The 18,170-nt window shown below is 42.7% G+C and overlaps 1 protein-coding gene across 4 annotated transcripts in view; it reads left to right on the top strand.

Moving 5' to 3' along the window:
• Positions 1 to 255: 255 nt before the first annotated feature.
• The window catches only part of LOC125488057 (membrane-spanning 4-domains subfamily A member 18-like), a 48,588-nt gene continuing 30,673 nt past the window's right edge, over positions 256 to 18,170 (top strand). For 2 of the 4 annotated variants that reach the window (XM_048620857.1, XM_048620859.1), the window contains exons 1-4: positions 497 to 602; positions 6,662 to 6,964; positions 8,153 to 8,266; positions 12,745 to 12,801. In XM_048620857.1, the coding sequence (XP_048476814.1) occupies positions 6,752 to 6,964; positions 8,153 to 8,266; positions 12,745 to 12,801 (384 nt within the window). In that variant the 5' untranslated portion in view covers positions 497 to 602; positions 6,662 to 6,751. Of the gene's footprint in view, positions 333 to 496; positions 603 to 6,661; positions 6,965 to 8,152; positions 8,267 to 12,744; positions 12,802 to 18,170 lie in introns of those variants that run through there. The other 2 variants (XM_048620858.1, XM_048620860.1) reach the window with 2 other exon arrangements.

Genomic DNA, 18,170 nt, shown 5'->3' with positions numbered 1-18,170 from the left:
CCTCCCTATCTCTGTAACCCCCTCCCTATCTCTGTAACCTCCCCCAGCCTCTCCCCAAACCTGTAAGCCCCGCCCCCCCGCACCGTCGCTCTGTGCCGGGGGTGGCGCGAGCGGTCGGCGGTTGGAGAGGCGGGGCTCGCGCTGGAGGCGTGGTCGTGTGGTGGCTTTGGGCGTGGCGCTGCGGGCAGTTCCCGCGCATGCGCCCTGGGCCCGGGCGGCGGTTTGGAACGCGGGCGCGGGGTGTCGGTTTGAAAAGGAAAAGCCACGTGGTGAAGCGGTTGTCGGCGTGGGGAGCCGGGGGAGGCGGCGAGTGGGCGGCGGTTGGGCTCAAGGTGGGGGAGGCGTTTAAAGTTATTGGCGGATTTTAGGTGGAGGGGTTAAACGAGGGATTTGGGGCTAAATGGGGCACGTGGTACAGGGGGGTCAAACCTGAGTCAAGGGGGCGTGTTGAAAAGGGGAGGGAAATGCAGTGGTGGTAGTAGTGCTTGGCGCAAGGGTCAAAGGTCATGGAGTTACAATGTCAACTGAGGGCAAGTTGGCCATAGTGGGAGCGATGTCAATGTGAAGGAGGGGTAAAAGAATAAGAGAGGGTGCAAATGAGGGTAAGTATCAAAGTGAGGAGGCAGCAAATGTGTCATGGGGAAACAAGAGGATGTAAAATGGAGAAGGGGTCAATGGGGAAGGTGGTTGCCGTGAGGGTTGGTGGTTAGCCTGACTGAGGGGGAGACGGTCAACATTGGAGGGAAGTGGCAGTGACAGAGGAAGCAGTTTTCACGGGGGATAATGTGGTGTAGGGGGTCACAAGCATGATGATGTTTGAGTGGGTATCGCTGATAACTTTGGAGAAGGAGGGGCTGTAATGTGAGGCTGGAGTGTAACATGGAGCCAGTGAATAGGAGAGACATAGGAGAAAAGTGTGGAACAAGGTGGGAGGGGAGGGTTATAGCACTTGGGTGGGTTTGACATTGGGGAAGGGAGTAACATGGGGGAAGCAGACAAGAGGTAAATTAGGTGATGGGATCAAATGGTGGCTGCAAGGTGGTTAAAATGGGAGAGTGAGGAAAATGATGGATGGAGGTGAAATGGAGAGAACGGTGTTAAAAGCTAAGAAAAAAGGTCACATGAGGGAGTGAAGCAGAATGGGCTTAAATGGGAGGGCATTGGGAGTTAAACCAGTAAGGGAGAAAAGTAAATAGGGACAGGAAAGGGTTTAATGGGGAGAGAAGCCATTTCAAATAGGGAGCGGGAAAGGGTAAATTGGAAGTAGAGTCAGATGTAAAATGGTATGGGGACTGGACAAATTTGGAGGGTGAGAGGGGGACAGTAATGCATTGGCAAAGGTAGGTAAAGTGGAGGGAGAGGGAAAATGAAGAGGTGAAGATGTGGGTAAATGAGGGAGGTGAAGATGTGGGTAAATGAGGGAGGGAAAATTGTGAAACAAAATGGGAATGGGTGATAAAATGAGGCAGAAAGGCAAAGAAATAAAATGAGCGGTAAAGGAGATAAAATGGAGAGGGAGGAAGTGAGTGAAATGGAAGGGCAAAAGACTGTAATGGCAGATGATTAGGAGAAATGGAGGAGGAGGGGGTTAGAAGAAAACTGGGAGGAAATGGTTGCGAGTAAAGAGAATGAATTGGTTAAGGGAATGGCAAGTGGGGCAATGAAACATAATAGAGAAATTGAAGGAGAGGAGTAAACATTTTGTAGAAAAGGGGGTCAGGAGAGGAGACGGGGTTCAGAAAGATGGGCAGCAAGTGGTTACCAGGAAGGGAGTGGAAGTGCCTGTGGATAGCAAACTAGAAAAAGAGGTGCTAAAAGAAGGGAGTAATTGAGAAGTGAAGGAGACATTCTGGAGCAGATAGCAAGAAACAATATGGGGAAGGAGGGAAGAAAGGAATGGTGGAAGTGAGAAAAGGGAAAGAGAATAAGGGATGAAATGGAATCAGAAAGTAGGAGTAAATGGTAAAGGAGAATCTAGGGGAAGAGCAGAGGTTCTGGGGGATAGGAGAAGGAATGGAGGGAGAACGAGGGCTGTTGAAATGAGGGGAGGGGGTAAAGCCAAAGGGAGACAGGCCAGGAGATGGTCTGAGAGAGAAGCAAAAATATAGAATTAGAAGTATGGGTTACAGTGTGGAACAACAAAAAGGAAAGGAGGTGATGGGGAAAGGGTTAGGTAAGGAAATGGCAGAAAAGAGAAGGGAGTGCGGGGGTAGAGACGAGGGAAAGGATATGAAAGGTTTATGTGGTGAGGGAGAGGTGAAGTGCAAGGCTAAAGATTGATGAAAAATAATTGGTGTGAACTCAGCTCCCACACATGGGCTGTTCTTTTCATGGTACTTCCTGACTTGTTAGTGTACCTGCTTTCTCGGTTTCTGTTTCAGCATTTCTACAGGCACAATTTGTGCTCCTCATTGACACTGTTCTTGTTGCAGCTTACTCCCTTTTGCCTCTTTTACCTGCCAGCAGGTCTATTCCCTCATATCCTTCCTGTTTATTCGAAAAAAAATCTGACTTTGACTATATTTCTGATCTCCCTAGCCCTTGGTGTGCCTCCCTCCTGTTGCAATAGTGTCCAGTTTTTACATCTTGCACAGAATGCCTCCTAGCTTTTGTGTGAGTCATTCCTTCTGATGAGGATACGTCCATAAGGTATAGGAGCAGAATTAGGGCATTTGGCTCATCGAGTCTGCTCCATCATTCGATCATGGCTGGTAAATGTTTCCAAATTCTATCCCCTGCTCTCTCCCTGTAACTTTTGATCTGCTTACTAAACAAGAACCTAGCTATTTCTGTCTTAAAGACACTGAATGACTGGGCCTCCATAGACTTCTGCAGCAATGAGTTCCACAGATTCAACACCCTTCAGCTGAAGAAAGTTCTTCACTTCTCAGTTCTTTCACAGAGGTTGTTCCCTCAGGTCCTACTCTGTCCTAGTGGAAACATCTTCTTATCGTCCATTATATCCAGGTCTCTCAGTCGCTTGTAAGTTTGAATGAAATCTGTCACATCCTTCTGAACTCCATCAGGTACAGATCCAGAGTCCTCACCTGCACCTCAAATGACAAACAATTAATTCCTGGGATCATTCTTGTAAAACTCCTCTGGAAGCCTCCAAGGCCAGGATATCCATCCTTAAATATGTGGCCCGATACTGCTCACAGTATTCAAGCACAATCTGACCAGAGCCTTATGTAGCCTCAGCAGTACACCCCTGCTCTTATATTCTAGCCCTCTCAAAATTAATGCTAGCATTGCATTTTCCTTCCTAACTGCCAACTGAAACTGCATGTTAACTTGAAGAGAATCCTGAACTGGAACTTCTAAGTCACTTTGTGCTTCAGATTTCTGAAACCTTTACCCATTTAAAAAATAATCTCCGCCTTTATTCAAAGTGCATATTGTCACACTTTCCCACATTATATTCGATCTGCCCACTCGCCTAGCTCGTACAAGTTTTTCTGCAACTTCTCAGCTTCCTCAACGCTAATTACCTGTCCCTTCTTTATGTCAGCTGCAAATTTAGCAATAATGCCTTCAGTTCCTTTGGCCAGATCATTTATGTTTAACGTGAATCGTTGTCCCAACACCAACCCCTGCAGAACGTCATTAGTCACTGGCTGCCATCCAGAAAAAGCTCCTTTTATCCCAAATCTCCACCTACTATCATCCAGCCAGTCCTCTATCCATGCCAGTATCTCGCTTCTAACATTCTGGGCTCCTATTTAGCACTGTCTAGTACGGCACCTTGTCACAATCCTTCTGGAAATCCAAGTAAATCATGTCCATTGGCATGTCTGACTTTCTTGTTACCACCTCAAAGAATTTTAGCAGATTTGTCAGGCATGACCGCCCTGTGATGAAGCCATGCTAACTCACCCCTATTTTACCGGTTTTACTTGATAGTGGACTATAAAGTCTTATCAACAGCCAAGGTCAGGCTAAACAGATTATAATTTCTCCTGCATTTCTCCCTTCTTAAATGGGGCTTTATATTAGCCATTTTCCAGTCCTCTGGGACTCTCCCTGACTCCAGCAATTCCTAAAATATCACTGTCAATGTCTCCACAGTCTCCTCAGCTATCTCCTTCAGAACCCTGTGGTGAAGTCTTTCCAGTCCAGCTGATCTATCCACCTTCAGACCTTCCAGTTTTCTCAGCACCTCCTTAGTGATGGACCCTACACTCACCTTTACCCTCTGACTGTCTTAAAATTCAGGTACGTCACTGGTGTCTTCCATGGTGAAAACTGATACTACCTATTCAGTTCTTCTGCCATTTCTTTGTTCCCCATTACTTCTTCACCAGCCTCATTTTCCAGCTGTCCGATGTCCACTCATGCCTCTGTCTTACCTTGCAATCTCCTTTTATATTACTAGCTTGCTTATCCTCATATTTCATGTTCCCCTCCCTTATTGCTTTTCAAGTTGTCCTCTACTAGTTTTTAAAGGCTGACCAGTCTTCTGGCTTTCCATTGTCTTTGGCATATTCTTTTGCTTTTCTGCTGTCCCTAACTTCTCTTGTCAGCCATGGTTGCCTTTTCCTGCCATTAGTATATTTCCTCTTTCTTTCCTTGGGATGAGTTTCTGCTGTGCCTCCTGAATGACCTCCAGAAACTCCTGCCATTGCTGCTCTACCATCTTTCCTGCTAGGCTCCCCTTCCAATCAACTCTGGCTACCTCCTTGCTCATTGTAGTTGCTTTTACTCAAGTGTAATACTGTTCCATCTGATTTTAGCTTCTCCCTCTTAACTGGAGGGTGAATTCTATCATATTATGGTCCCGCTAGGGGTTCATTACATGTCACCAAATCCAGAATTGCCTGTTCCCTCATCGGCTGTACCATAACGTGCTCCAAAAAAACCTATCTCATTGACATTTCACAAATTCTTTTTCTTGGAATCCACTACCAACTTGATTTTCTGCATGTTGAAGTACCCCATGAATATTGTCGTGGAGTCTGTCTTACATGCTTTTTCTATCTCGTGATTTGTTTTCAGCCCCACGTCTGACTACTGCTAGGAGACCATTAAGTAACTCCCATCAGGGTCTTTTCTCCTTTGTGGCTCCTCAACTCTATCCACACATATTCTGTACCTTATCATCTTATAAGCATCAGGAATGAGATATAAGTTCCTTCAAAAGATTTTGAATTTTTGGATTTCTTACATTTCTGAGGGAGATGCTCAGTCACTGAGTATTCTGAGACTGTGACTCCTCTTCCCCTTAGTTCTAGACTCCCAAGCTGGGGGAAGCTGCCTCTCAGCATCTGCCCTATCAAACCTTTGAAGAATTTCAATTAGATCACTTCTCATTCTCCTGAACCCTAGACAATATTGGCTTATCCTGCTCAATGTGTCCTCGTAGGACAGCCCTTCCATCCCTGAACATCAATGAAATGTAGCTTTTGTATATCATCACACAAAACACTAATGCACACTTTGGGCACCCGCTGTAAATAGGGCATACTCACTGTGGAATCCTTGTAAATACTGACATTCCGAGACCTCCCCAGTAAAATCTGACACACTCCCTCGGGGACCACTTTAAATACCGACACACTTCCCTAGGATTCTTGGCAAATATAGTACTGACATGCTTCCGAGGAACCCCCTTTAAATGCTATTGTGTTCTACAGGGAGCCCCTGTAAATACTGACACACTCCCTTGGAAGTAGACCAAACTATCAGTATTCTGGGTTTCTGATCACCAAAACCATATATAATTGCAGCAAGATATCCTTATTCTTTTACCCCAATCCCTGAATAAAGTCGGCTATACCACTTGCTTTCCTGATTGCTTGAAGTATTTACACTTTAACTTTGTGTGACGCATTTATAAGGATACCCAAATAGTTCTAAATATGGCATTTATTCATTCGTAACCTTAATTTAAAAGTTATTCTGCTTTTCCAATCTTCATATTCCAATGTTGGAAATTCCTATTTGAATATTTCAATCCATGTCACCACCTTGTCCTCTCACTGAACAGTGTAGCTTGGTGCCCACTTTTTGTCGTCTTTGTAGCTTGCACTCCAACCTTGCATCACCCAGCAAATTTGGCTATTTTTCAGCTGGTCCTTTCATATCCATGTTGTACATGTTAATTGTAAGCAGCACGGACCCAGTTCACCAGTTACGTCCTGCCATCCCAAAAATTAAACCTTTGCTTTCTGTCCTTCAATGGATTATAATCATGCCAACATATTTTATTCTCCCACCCCCAGCGCCTCGTCACTTCACCAAGAGTAGAGGAGTAGAATTGAGCGGTAACTCTATCAAAGTCTTGGCATAGACAGCCTGGACTGAATGACCTTTGTCTCCACTCACCACACAATTCTGACATGTAGTACCTCAGGCACTAGTTATCATTCTTATGACACAATATCTGTTTAAAATCTCTGTCAGACCTCAAACCTGTGACTTCACCCAAATCTCCCCAGCTTTCGAAACTATCTCTTCTGGAATGTTCTATATAATTAGATTGTGCCTGATATCCGCTCAGCTGTGAGTCTGAATGGTAGGCACCACAGCTGAAACCTACTACCTCACGTGTGCGCATTGCAGCAAAATGTGGGTTTCCCTCAAAGAACGACTTTTTCATATTAGTATGTGCCCTTAGCATTTCTGGATAACATTGCATTTCTTTTGTTTATGTTTTGCTCAGGATCTCCTAATTATCTTTCAAAGAGACAAATCCACATGCAGTTAATTCTCCAGTAAATTGCGAATAACTAAAGTGAGACCTTCAGCAAAAATGCCTGAGAGGAGCCAGACTTTGTTTACTCAAAAGTCTAAGCAAACAGCCTCAACTGTTCGGATGCAACCCAAACCTGTGCCTAGGAGGCCCAATCAACCAAAGCTTCACGACATGCATAAACATCGCATGTCATGGATCAGTATGTCGCGTTACAAAATGTCTCATTTAAGCTTAATGGAGCAAGTACATACGGAGTTAAGAGATTTGGGTGTAAGCATTGAGATCCTTCTGCCTCTGTTCTTTTTCCCAAATATATGTTCTCAGAAAAGTAATGGAAATTACATCAAGCAAGTGACCCTTTGTTGGGAGGGTTAGTACTAAGTGAACACTGCATTGTCAGAGGCACTACAGAGGAAGTACTACAATAGAAAGGGAGCACTACAATGTTGGAGGGTCACTACTGTGGAGGTGTTACATTGTTAGAGTGTCAGTATTAAGGGAGTGCTGCTTATTTAAGCAGCGGGAATACTGCTTTTTCCATATTGTTTCAATCAGTGAGATGGAGGAGAGGGAGAGACCACAGTTCTGTATTCCTCACTTTCCATTCCATTTCAGTACAATCTAACTAAATATGTAATGGAGCATCCGAGGAGCAGGAAAGTCAAAATTTCGGGCTAAAACCCTTCATCAGGACTGGGAGGGGGAGGGAGCCCAGAAGTTAATGGGGGCGGGCACGGTGTGGCTGGGGGAAAGATAAGTGGGATGGTGGTAGGTTGGTGCAGGTAGGGGGTTATTGTGATTGGTCATTGGGAAGAGTGGAGCAGATAAGTGAGTAGGAAGATGGACAGGTTAGATCAGGGAGTGGGGGAGGAGGAGGGGGAGGACCTGACATGGGATAAGGCTGGGCTAGGGGGACTTTTTAAATGTCACATTTTAAAAGCAAGGCCCCTTCTTATGAACTGTTCCTCCACCTTGATCAACTTCCCCAGCCCAGTCCCAACAGAGAAAGTAATTTTTCTCTATTTATTCTATCACTAGTAGTGACCCTCCGCTTTTTTAAATCATTACAAAATACATTAATCTTCCAAACTCAAAGTAGAGAGGACTGATTTATGCAGAGGTAGATGCTCTTTTAGCCCCAACACCTTTGTGATGAATTCATGCAGCTTGCATGAAGAAATAGTATACCTTTTCTGATTATCAGTGCCCGGAACTGATGACGTTTCTCCAAATAGTAGGATTGCTAATTAGAACTGTATTGTACCTGTATCTCTTTGTGGTGCAGCATCCCATCTCAAGATCTTGGGGCTCATTCAATTAGTATTTTGTCTACTTTCTGCACTGTTGGTAGTGGTTATTAGTCATTTTCTGACATCAGTTTTGTGCTGTAGATAGTCTACATCTCGTAACTGTTCATTCTGATCTTTTTCTTTCTCTGCAAACATGTGCCAACTGTAGGCCATTGAGATCATGATTGGAATGATTGAGATGATGTTTGGCATTCCACTGATTTTTGCGGAAAGCTATTCGTTCCCTGCAATTATTGGAGCCCCCTGGTTTACAGGATTTTGGGTAAGTTTGTTCCAAAAATTGCAACTAAACCTAATATGAGAAGATAATGGGGAGAGACAGGGAAACTATGAAATTCTCACCTCCCACACCTGGGAGAGGTAATTAGAAATATTTAAGGGTGTTTCTTAGAGAGGACATGGAATGAGCTGGATGTCTTATGAATAAAATTCAAGAATGATGGTCATTAATATAAAATGTTGCTGAATAAAGAAACGTTTTGTTGAAGCTTCTCATCTTGCACTCATAAAATATTTGGCAGAACACCACTGTAAAGGGGAAGCAACATTTTATACTGTATGAAAAAGAGTTTAATACAGTATGAAAAATGATTGGCACGTGGACTGATCGATAGAAGCATTGCCATGGAGAATGCGCCAGTTAGTTGATGTCTAGCAATTATAGAAACATAGATTTGTACAGCACAGAAGCAGTCCCTTCGATCTCACTCATCCATGCCGATCAGATATCCTAAATTAATCTAGCCCCATTTGCCAGCATTTGGCCCATATCCTTCTAAACCCTTCCTATTCAAGTACCCATCCAGATGCCTTTTAAATGTTGTGATTGTACCAGCCTCCACCACTTCCTCTGGCAGCTCATTCTATACACACACCACCCTCTGCGTGAAAAAGTTGCCCCTTGGTTCCTTCTTATATCTTTCCCCTATCACCTTAAATCTATGCCCTCTAGTTTTGGACTCTCCTACCCTGGGGAAAATACCTTGACTATTCATCCTATCTATGCCCCATAATTTAGAAACCTCTGTAATGCCACCCCTCAGTCTCCAGGGAAAAAAGCCCCAGCTATTCAGCCTCTCCCTATAGCTTAAACCCTCCAACCCCCACAACATCCTTGTGAATCTTTTCTGCACCCATTCAAGTTGAACAACATCTTTCCCATAGCAGGGAGATGAAATTGAATGCAGTATTCCAAAAGTGGCGTGTGCAATGTCCTGTACAGCCACAACATGATATCCCAACACATGTACTCAATCCACTGACCAATATAGGCAAGTGTACCAAATGCTCTCTTCACTACCCTGTCTACCTGTGACTCTGAGCTAACTGCTGAGCTTTGTTTAAATTTAAACCAGTCAGGTTGAATTATTAGTCAAGGCAGTGATTTGAAATACAAACTGGAAAATGGATGTCATCTATTTTGGTAAATTGAAACAGGCTCAAAATTTTGACTATGTCTGCAAAAAACAAGGGCCCAAGTATTAATATATGTTGTTTCCAGTGTACATAAGTTCTCCACTTTGTGAGCCCAACTGAAAATCTTAAATTGGTAACAAACAGCTAGCTGGAAAAACTCAGCAGATCTGACAGCATTTGTGGAGAGAACGTAGAGTCAATATTTCGGCTCCAGTGACCCTTCAGTTCAGAACAGAATTTTTCCAACTATTTCTGTTTTTATTTCAGATTTCCAGCATCCGTAGTTCTATGTTTTTAAGTCTTAAATTGATTATCACCGTAATTCTTAGTGCAATCTGGCCATAATTTGTTAAATAAGCCCATCACGAAATCACATCTAATGTTGTCCACTGTTTTGAGTTTTGCAGCACAAGTTGATTGGACACGGCCTGCACCTTGCCTGTTGAGAACCGCTGACAGGGCATGCTGTTTCATACAGTCCACCAATCTTTGAGCTATACAGCCTACATACAAAGGCACTGAAATTCATATATCACACTGCTCATTTACCTAATAGGCAAAACATGTTTTTTGACTTCATGGGAGTTTTCTGTTAACATCAAACACCATTCATGTTGCTATGGCATAGCTTGGCAGTTAACTGTTAGCCATTATCTAAATTACGCATTCACCGTCGCAACACCTTGACACTGTCAATACCTTGAGAGTCCCTTGCCAACCAACCAGCACTGTCATTCTGATACAGTATGAAATATGATTCCCCCTTTCCATTGATAAACTTGTTAGTGTTCTGATGAGTTTAATGTAAAAGAAAAACTTTGACAATACATGCCATTTTTCAGCAATACTCAAGTGCTATACTACCAAACCACTGAATGTAAAATAATCACAGTCTGGCTCAGTTGGATCACACTTGGCTTACAACGTGGTGACTCCTTGCAGATTGCACCAATATCTTTAGATTAGAGCAGTATCTCACTATGGTCTCTCTCTTTCTCTCTCTCTCTGTCTCTGGAGATAGGTCAGAGTCCCCAAATTACCTCTCCGTAAATTAGATGTCCATATGGTGTTTCTCTAAATCAGATCAGTGTCTCTCTGTGGTGTTCCTATAGATTAGATTAGTACTTCTGTATTGTTTTCTTTCACTGCATTAGACATATATTCCTCTTATTGTATCTCTCTAGTTTAGATCAATATCTCTCAATGCTGTCTCTAATTAGATCAGTCTTTGTTTGGTGTCCCTTTCTAAGTAAGATCATCATATTTCAGTGGTGTTTCTCTAGATTAGATCTGTGTCTATCTATTGTGTCTCTCTAAATTAGACCTGCATCTCTATGGAGTTTCTCACAAAATCAGTATGTCTTAATCAGTATCCCACAACATTGGATCAGTATCTCACTATGGTCTCTCTCACTGAAATATATTATAATCAGTATCACTCAATAGTGTCACTGTCTAGATTAGATCCAGATTGAATCAACATCTCTGTTTCGGAATTTTTTTAATTCGTTCACAGGATGAATGCATCGCTGGCTAGGCCAGCATTTATTGCCCATCCCAGAGGGCAGTTAAGAGTCAACCACATTGCTGTGGGCCTGGAGTCACGTGTAGTCCAAATCAAGATCTCTGGGTTAGATCAGAATACCTTCAAAGTGACTCTCTAGATCAGTATCTACAGTGTCTATAGTTGGAAGTTTGTGTCCAGTGGACCCCTATAGGGGTCAGTGTTGGGGTTCTTGTTTTTGTGGTTTATATATGATTAAGATCTGAATGTAGGACAATGGATCTGTAAGTTCACTGATGATACAAAAATTGGTGGGGTGGTAAATAGTGAGGAGGATAGCCTTAGATTGCAGGTGGATATAGACGGGCTTCTAGGCACAAAAACACCCCTCAACCATCGCTGTCTGCTTCCTGCCGCTCACCCAATTCCCTATCCAATTTGCCAAGTTTCCTTAGATCCCATGGACTCTTACCTTCACCACCACTCTTCCATGCGAGACCTTAACAAAAGCTTGCTGAAGTCCAAGTAGATGACATTGAATACATTGCTGTCATCTATACACCTGGTTACATAGAATCCCTACAGTGCGGAAACAGGCCCCTCGGCCCAACAAGTCCAGGCCGACCCTCAGAGCATCCAGCCAGACCCATTCCTTATAACCCACTTGAGCTACATATCCCTGAACACTGTGGGCAATTTAGCATGGACAGTCGGTATTGCTTGCACATTATTGGACTGTGTGAGGAAACCGGAGCACCCAGACAAAACCCATGCAGACACGGGGAGAATCTGCAAACTCCACACAGACTGAGGGTGGAAGCAAACCCGGATTTCTGGCGCTGTGAGGCCACAGTGCTAACCACTGAGCCACCATGCTGCCAATAGATTTTACAGTTTAATCATTAGACACTTAATTGAATTCAAATTCGACCATCTGCCATGGTGGGATTTGAACCCAGGTCCCCAGAATATTACCTGGGTTTCTGGAATAGCAATCCAACAATAACACCATTATGCCATCACCTTCTCCTAATACCTGTTTGAAAAATTCAGTCACGTTGATCAGGCATGTTCTTTGAAAAATTGTCAAGTTGGTCAGACCTGACATCCCCTTAATGAAACTATGCTGCGTGTTCTTGATTAACCCTGCTTCTCCAAGTGCAGATTAATTCTGTCCCTCAGAATTATCACTGTAAATTGGATCAATATCTCTTTATTGTGTCACTCTAGATTGGATTAATATCTCTCTACTATGCCTCTTCAAAGTAGATCAGTGTCTCTGTATTATATCTCTCTAGATTAGATTAGTATATGTCTATTGTGTTTCTCCAGGGTAGATCATTGTCTCTCTATTGTCTCTGTCTAGGTTGGATCAGTACCTCTGTATTGTGTCACTCTAGATTAGATCAGACTCTTTCTTTGGTGTCTACCTTTGTCTAGATTTGTTCAGAATCTCAATGTTGTGTCTCTGCAGATAGTATATGTATGTTTGTAAATGTCTCTGCAGATAGTATATGTATGTCTGTAAATACTCTCTCTATAGATTACATAAGTATCTCAATTGTGTCTCAAGATATTTCTCTAGGTTAGATTAGTGTTTCTCTGTTGGGTGTCTCTGGATGAATTATGGTGTGTTTCTAGATCTGAATCTCTTCGTGAGAACAGGATCTGCCTAAATTGTCACTTTAGCTTTGGTTGAAATTACTTTACAGACCTTGCCACAAAGCTCTCAAATATCCTGCTTTTATTAGATGAAATGCTGGAACTGCTTTTGGTGAAATGTGCGTGCCAGATAACAATAATTTGTTTCTCTTTTGCAGTATGTGGTAGCGGGATCCTTGACAGTTCATTTAATATATTCCAGAGGTACTACAGGCGTAAGTATTTAATTAATATATGGTCTCTGCTCTGAGATCTGTAACTTATGCTAATATAATCCTCTCCGGACAACCTTCCCTAGGCTTGTGACACAGTGCTGGTGAAGGTATGTCTTTGTATATTGCTACATAAACAACGATGACTATCTTCTACTTCCAGGTCAGCCATACTTCTGTTCACTGATTAAGCTGTGTTAAATTTCCACTTCAAAACTTGATAGTAAAATTCAGGCTGACCCTGCCATTGCAGTATATATAGTTAGCATTATGCTGTTGGAGTAGTATTGAGGGGATGCTGCTAAAAATAGATCATGGACAAGGAGATGGTATGAAACTCTGCTAACTGACTAGTTTGATTGATTTGGCTGTCCATGCCAGTCTTTGCATGAGGCTACATACACAGGTGAGAGTGAAATGGCAGCCTTCTTGGCCTGGATGGACTTCTCTGCTGTCTGAGCCAGGGTGACTATATCCTGTAGAATATCAGCAGCTTTCTGCTGTCTCAGCTATCTCTGCTGTCAACAGCCGGCTGCCTTCTGGACTGAGAAGAAATATCATGGGTGAAAATGTCATGGCAGAGGCATGGTATGACATTGAACACTCTGAAGCCCCTTTTTTGCTTCCATCATTTGTGGTCAAGTATGCACCAGGGACCACAACTCTTTGTTAATATGGTTGACATGGGGAAGAGAATGGAGAGAGGAGGGGGATTTGGACTTTACAAACATGAAGCCCCAGAATCAACTGATTTTTCAGGTCGATGCTTGTACGTTGTTGGACATATGAACACCATCCTCCATGGCTACCTTTGGCTCCGTCATGTTTGCATTAGACCATTAACCCTTCAGTGGCTGTGCTACTGACTTAGCCCGTAGGGGTGAGGATGGCCAGAATGGGATCCTTTGGCAGTTTTCCTACCTTTCCTTGTAGTGTGGGCTGTTTTGTCCTGTGGAAAAGCAGAAACAAAAGGTTCCTCACTCCACAAGAACAGGCAACAAAATGATGAACTGAAAATGCAAATAGGAATGAATAAATATTATCTGGTAGCCATTACAGAAATATGGCTGCAACATGACATGAAATAAGTCCTGACTCTTGAAGGATACAGGACAATTAAGAAGGACAGGAAAGTAGATAAAGGTGGAGTGGTGGCTGTATTAGTTAGTGATAATAAAACAGTAGAGAGGGATGACCTAAGTTCAGGAAACCAAGAAGTAGAAACAATTAGGTTAGAAATGAGAAATGATAAAGAAAAGGAATCACTTGTAGGAGTGGTGTACTGCCCAACTAACAGTAGCCATGCAATGTACAAAGGAATCGATAATGAGACCATTTCGGAAGGGCACAGTGATAATTATGGCTTGTTATAATCTATGTATAGACTTGAAAAGTCGTATGGGGCAAAGGTAGCCTAGATGACAGTTCATAGAATGTTTTCAGAATAGTTTCTTAGAACATAGCAGGCATTTTTAGGGATATTTTAGAGTATACAGAATAGATAAATTTCAATGAATGAGTAAAATTCTAAGGGATGGATACAGCATCAGATATTAACTAGAAATGTTATACTATCAAACTTAAAGTAGAACCATATAATAGTGCAAAGACTGGTGCCAGGTCTGAAGATTATATAGAATATAAAAAAAAACGAGGATTGAACAAGAAGTAATAAAGAGGGAAAAATAGAGTCCAAGATAAAGCTGACCAGAAGTATAAAAACAATTAGTAAGTATTTCTGTAAGTATTTAAAGAAGAAAGAGTTATCAGAATGAGCATTAGTCCTATAGAAAGTCAGAATGCAGAAGTAATAATGCAAGGTAAGGAAACGGTTAATAGAATTGAACAGCTATTTTGTATCAGTCTTCGCTATCAAGGATACAAATAACATTCCTGAAACAGCAATAAGACAGGAAATGAAAGGGTGGGAGCATTTCAGGAAATAGCCCCCGCTATTTACCATAGTTATCAATGATTTGGAAGAGGGAATCGAATGTAACATTTCCACAATTGCTGATGTTAGAAAATTAGGAGGAATTGAGAGCGGTGAGGAGGAAGTAAAGAGGCTTCAGGTGATTTAGTCAGGATGAGTGAGTAGACATCCATGACTCAACAGTACAAGGTGGATAACTGAGAAGTGATCCACTTTGGTAAGAAAAACATTAGCAGAGCATTATTTAAACGGTGATAGATTGGGAAATGTGTTTTGGGAAGTTGTGTGTTGTTTTACACCAGTCACTGAAAGCAGGCAAAAAGGTGCAGCAAGCAGACAGGGAGGCAACTGGTGTGTTCACCTTTATTGCAAAAGGATTTGAGTACAGCAGCAGGGATGTCTTTCAACTGTACAGGACCTTGGTGAGATCATACCTGGATGGTTGTGTGCAATTTTTGGCTTATTAGCTAAGAATGAAAATGTACCTGCCGTAGACAGGGCAGAAAAGATTAACCAGACTGAATCCTAGAATAGGAGAGATTATGTCGATGGAGCCCGCACTGATTGTGGTTTAGAAAAATGAGAGGGATGTCATTGAAATATATAGGATTCTGACAAGACTAACCAGATTGTTGATTTCCTTAGGATATAGGATAGGTCATTTTGGAGAAGAAGACAAATTTCTTCATTTAGAGAGTGGTGAACCTGTGGAATTCTCCATTGCATATTGCTGTGAATGTCAAATCACAGATGTATTCAAGAAAGAAATAAACAGATTTCTAGAAACTAAAGATGTCAAGGGGCATGGGGAGAGAGCATTGACATAAAGGATCAGCTGTGATCATACTGAAAGGCAGAGCAGGATTAATGGGCCAAATGGCCTACTTCTGCCTGTTTTCTCTGTAACACACATCCGATCCTAATTAGAACTGCGTCCCTGCTCCTTCATTGTTGGAAATCCTAGAACTTGCCCTGCCTAATAGCACAGTGGACTGCAGTGGTTTGGGAAAGCAACTCACCACCACCTTCTTATGGGACAATTAGGAATGGGAAACAAATGCTGACTTCACCAATGATGTTCATAAGACCATAAGATAGGAGCAGAATTGGGCTATTTTCCCCGTTGAGTCTGCTCCACAATTTGATCATGGCTGATAAGTTTCTCAACCCCATTTTCCTCAACCCCGTCTTCTACCACTAACCCTTGATCTCCTTACTAATCAAAAACCTATCTATCTCTGTCTTACATACACTCAATGACTTGGCTTCCGCAGCCACTGCAGCAATAAGTTCCACAGATTCACCACCCTCTGGCTTAAGAAATTCCTTCTCATCTCAGGCCTAAAGAGTTGCCCCTTCACTCTAGGCTGTGCCCTCGGGCCCTAGCCTGTCCAACTGGTGGAAAAATCTTTTCCGCTCTATCAGACCACTCCATACTCTGTAAGTTTCAATCAGATCCCTCCTCATCCTTCTAAACTCCATCAAGTATAGAGCCAGAGTCCTCATCTGCTCCTCATATACAAGCCATTCATCCACAGAATCATTCTTGAAAAATTTGCTCTGGGCACCCTCTGAAGCCAGCGCATCCTTCCTCAGATATTGGGCCCAAAACTGCCACAATATTCCAAATACGATCTGACCAGGGCCTTATACAGCCTCAGCAGTACAGCTCTGGTCTTGTACTCCAGTTGTCTTGAAATGAATTTTTAACATTGCATTTGCCTTCATAACTGCCAAATGAACCTGTATGTTAACTCTGAAAGAATCTTGAACTGGAACTCCCAAGTCCCTTTGTGCTTCAGATTTCCATAGCCTTTCCTCTTTTAGAAAATAGTCCACGCCTCTATTATTCCTCCCAAAGTGCATAACTTCACACTTTCCCACATTATATTCCATCTATCACCTCTTTACCCACTCTGTTAGTCTGTCCAAGTCCTTTGCATCTTCTCTGCTTCCTCAACACTAATGTGCCTCCACATATCTTGTGTTATCTGTGAATTTAGCAACAATGTTTGGCAACAATTCCTTCATCCAGATTGTTAATGTACAATGTGAATAGTTGTGGTCCCAACTCTGACCCCTGCAGAACTCCATTAGTCACCAGCTGCCATCCTCAAAAAGACCCCTTTATCCCTACTATCTGCCTTCTGTCAGTCAACCAATCCTCTATCTGTGCTAGTACCTTGGCCCTAACGCCATGGGCACTTATCTTATTGAGCAGCCTACCTTGTCAAATGCCTTCACATCGACTGGCTATCGTCTGTCTAACTTGCTTGTTACTACCTCAGAGAATTCGAACAGATTTGTCAGGCATGACCGCTCCTTCAAAAAGTCATGCTGACTCAGCCCTATTTTACCATGAACCTCCAAGTACACTGCAATCTCATCCTTCATAGTGGAGTCTAAAATCTTAACAATGACCCAGGTTAGGGTAACCAGCCTATAGTTTCCAGTCTTCTGCCTCCCTCCCTCCCTTCTTAAACAGTGTTACATTTTCCAGTCCTCTGGGACCTACCCTGACTCCAGTGATTCCTGAAAGATCATCACCAATACCTCTACAATCTCCTCTGGTATCCCCTTCAGAGAGCGGTGTAGTTCATCTGATCTGGGTGATTTATCTGCCTTCAGATCTTTCAGCTTCTCCAGTACCTTCTTGGTGATGGACAGTGCACTCACCTTTGCCCCTGACTCTCTTGAGATTTAGGTATACTGCTGGTATCTTTTACTGTGAAAACTGTTGCATTTCTTTGTTCCCTATTACCATTCTCCAGCCTCATTTTCCAGTGGCCCAATGTCCATTCTTGCCTCTCTCTTTTACATATCAGAAAAAAATTAGCAATCTTCTTTTATATCACTAGCTAGCTTACTCTCATAGTTCATCTCCTCTTTTATTGCTTTTTTTTAGTTATCCTCTGCTGGATTTTAAAGGCTTCCCACTAATTTTCACCACATTGTAAGCTTTTCTTTTGCTGTCGCTGACTTCCTTTGTTAGCCACATTGCCTAATCCTTCCCTTAGTATGTTTCTTCTTCCTTGGGATGAGTTTCTACTGTGCCTCCTGAATTACCCCCAGAAACTCCTGCCATCGCTGCTCCACCGTCATCTATGCTAGGTTCCCCTTCCAATCAACTCTGGCCAGCTCCTCCCTTGTGTCTTTATGGTTAGCTTTACACGAGTATGATACCGTTACATCTGATTCAGTCTTCTCCCTCTCAAACTGCAGGGTGAATTCTATAATTTTATGGTCACTTTCCCCCAGGAGGTCCTTTTCCTTAAATTCCCAAATCAAACCTGCCTCATTATACATCACCAATACAGAATTGCCTTTTTCCCATTGGGCTCTATCCTCCACCACAAGCTGCTCCAAAAAATACATGTGATACACATTCCACAAATTCCTTTTCTTGAGATCCGCCACTGACTTGATTTCCCCAGTCCAC

Source organism: Rhincodon typus, chromosome 48, assembly GCF_021869965.1.
Source record: "Rhincodon typus isolate 14 chromosome 48, sRhiTyp1.1, whole genome shotgun sequence".
NCBI classification, from domain to species: domain Eukaryota; kingdom Metazoa; phylum Chordata; class Chondrichthyes; order Orectolobiformes; family Rhincodontidae; genus Rhincodon; species Rhincodon typus.
This window is presented reverse-complemented; position numbering and strand designations above follow the sequence as displayed.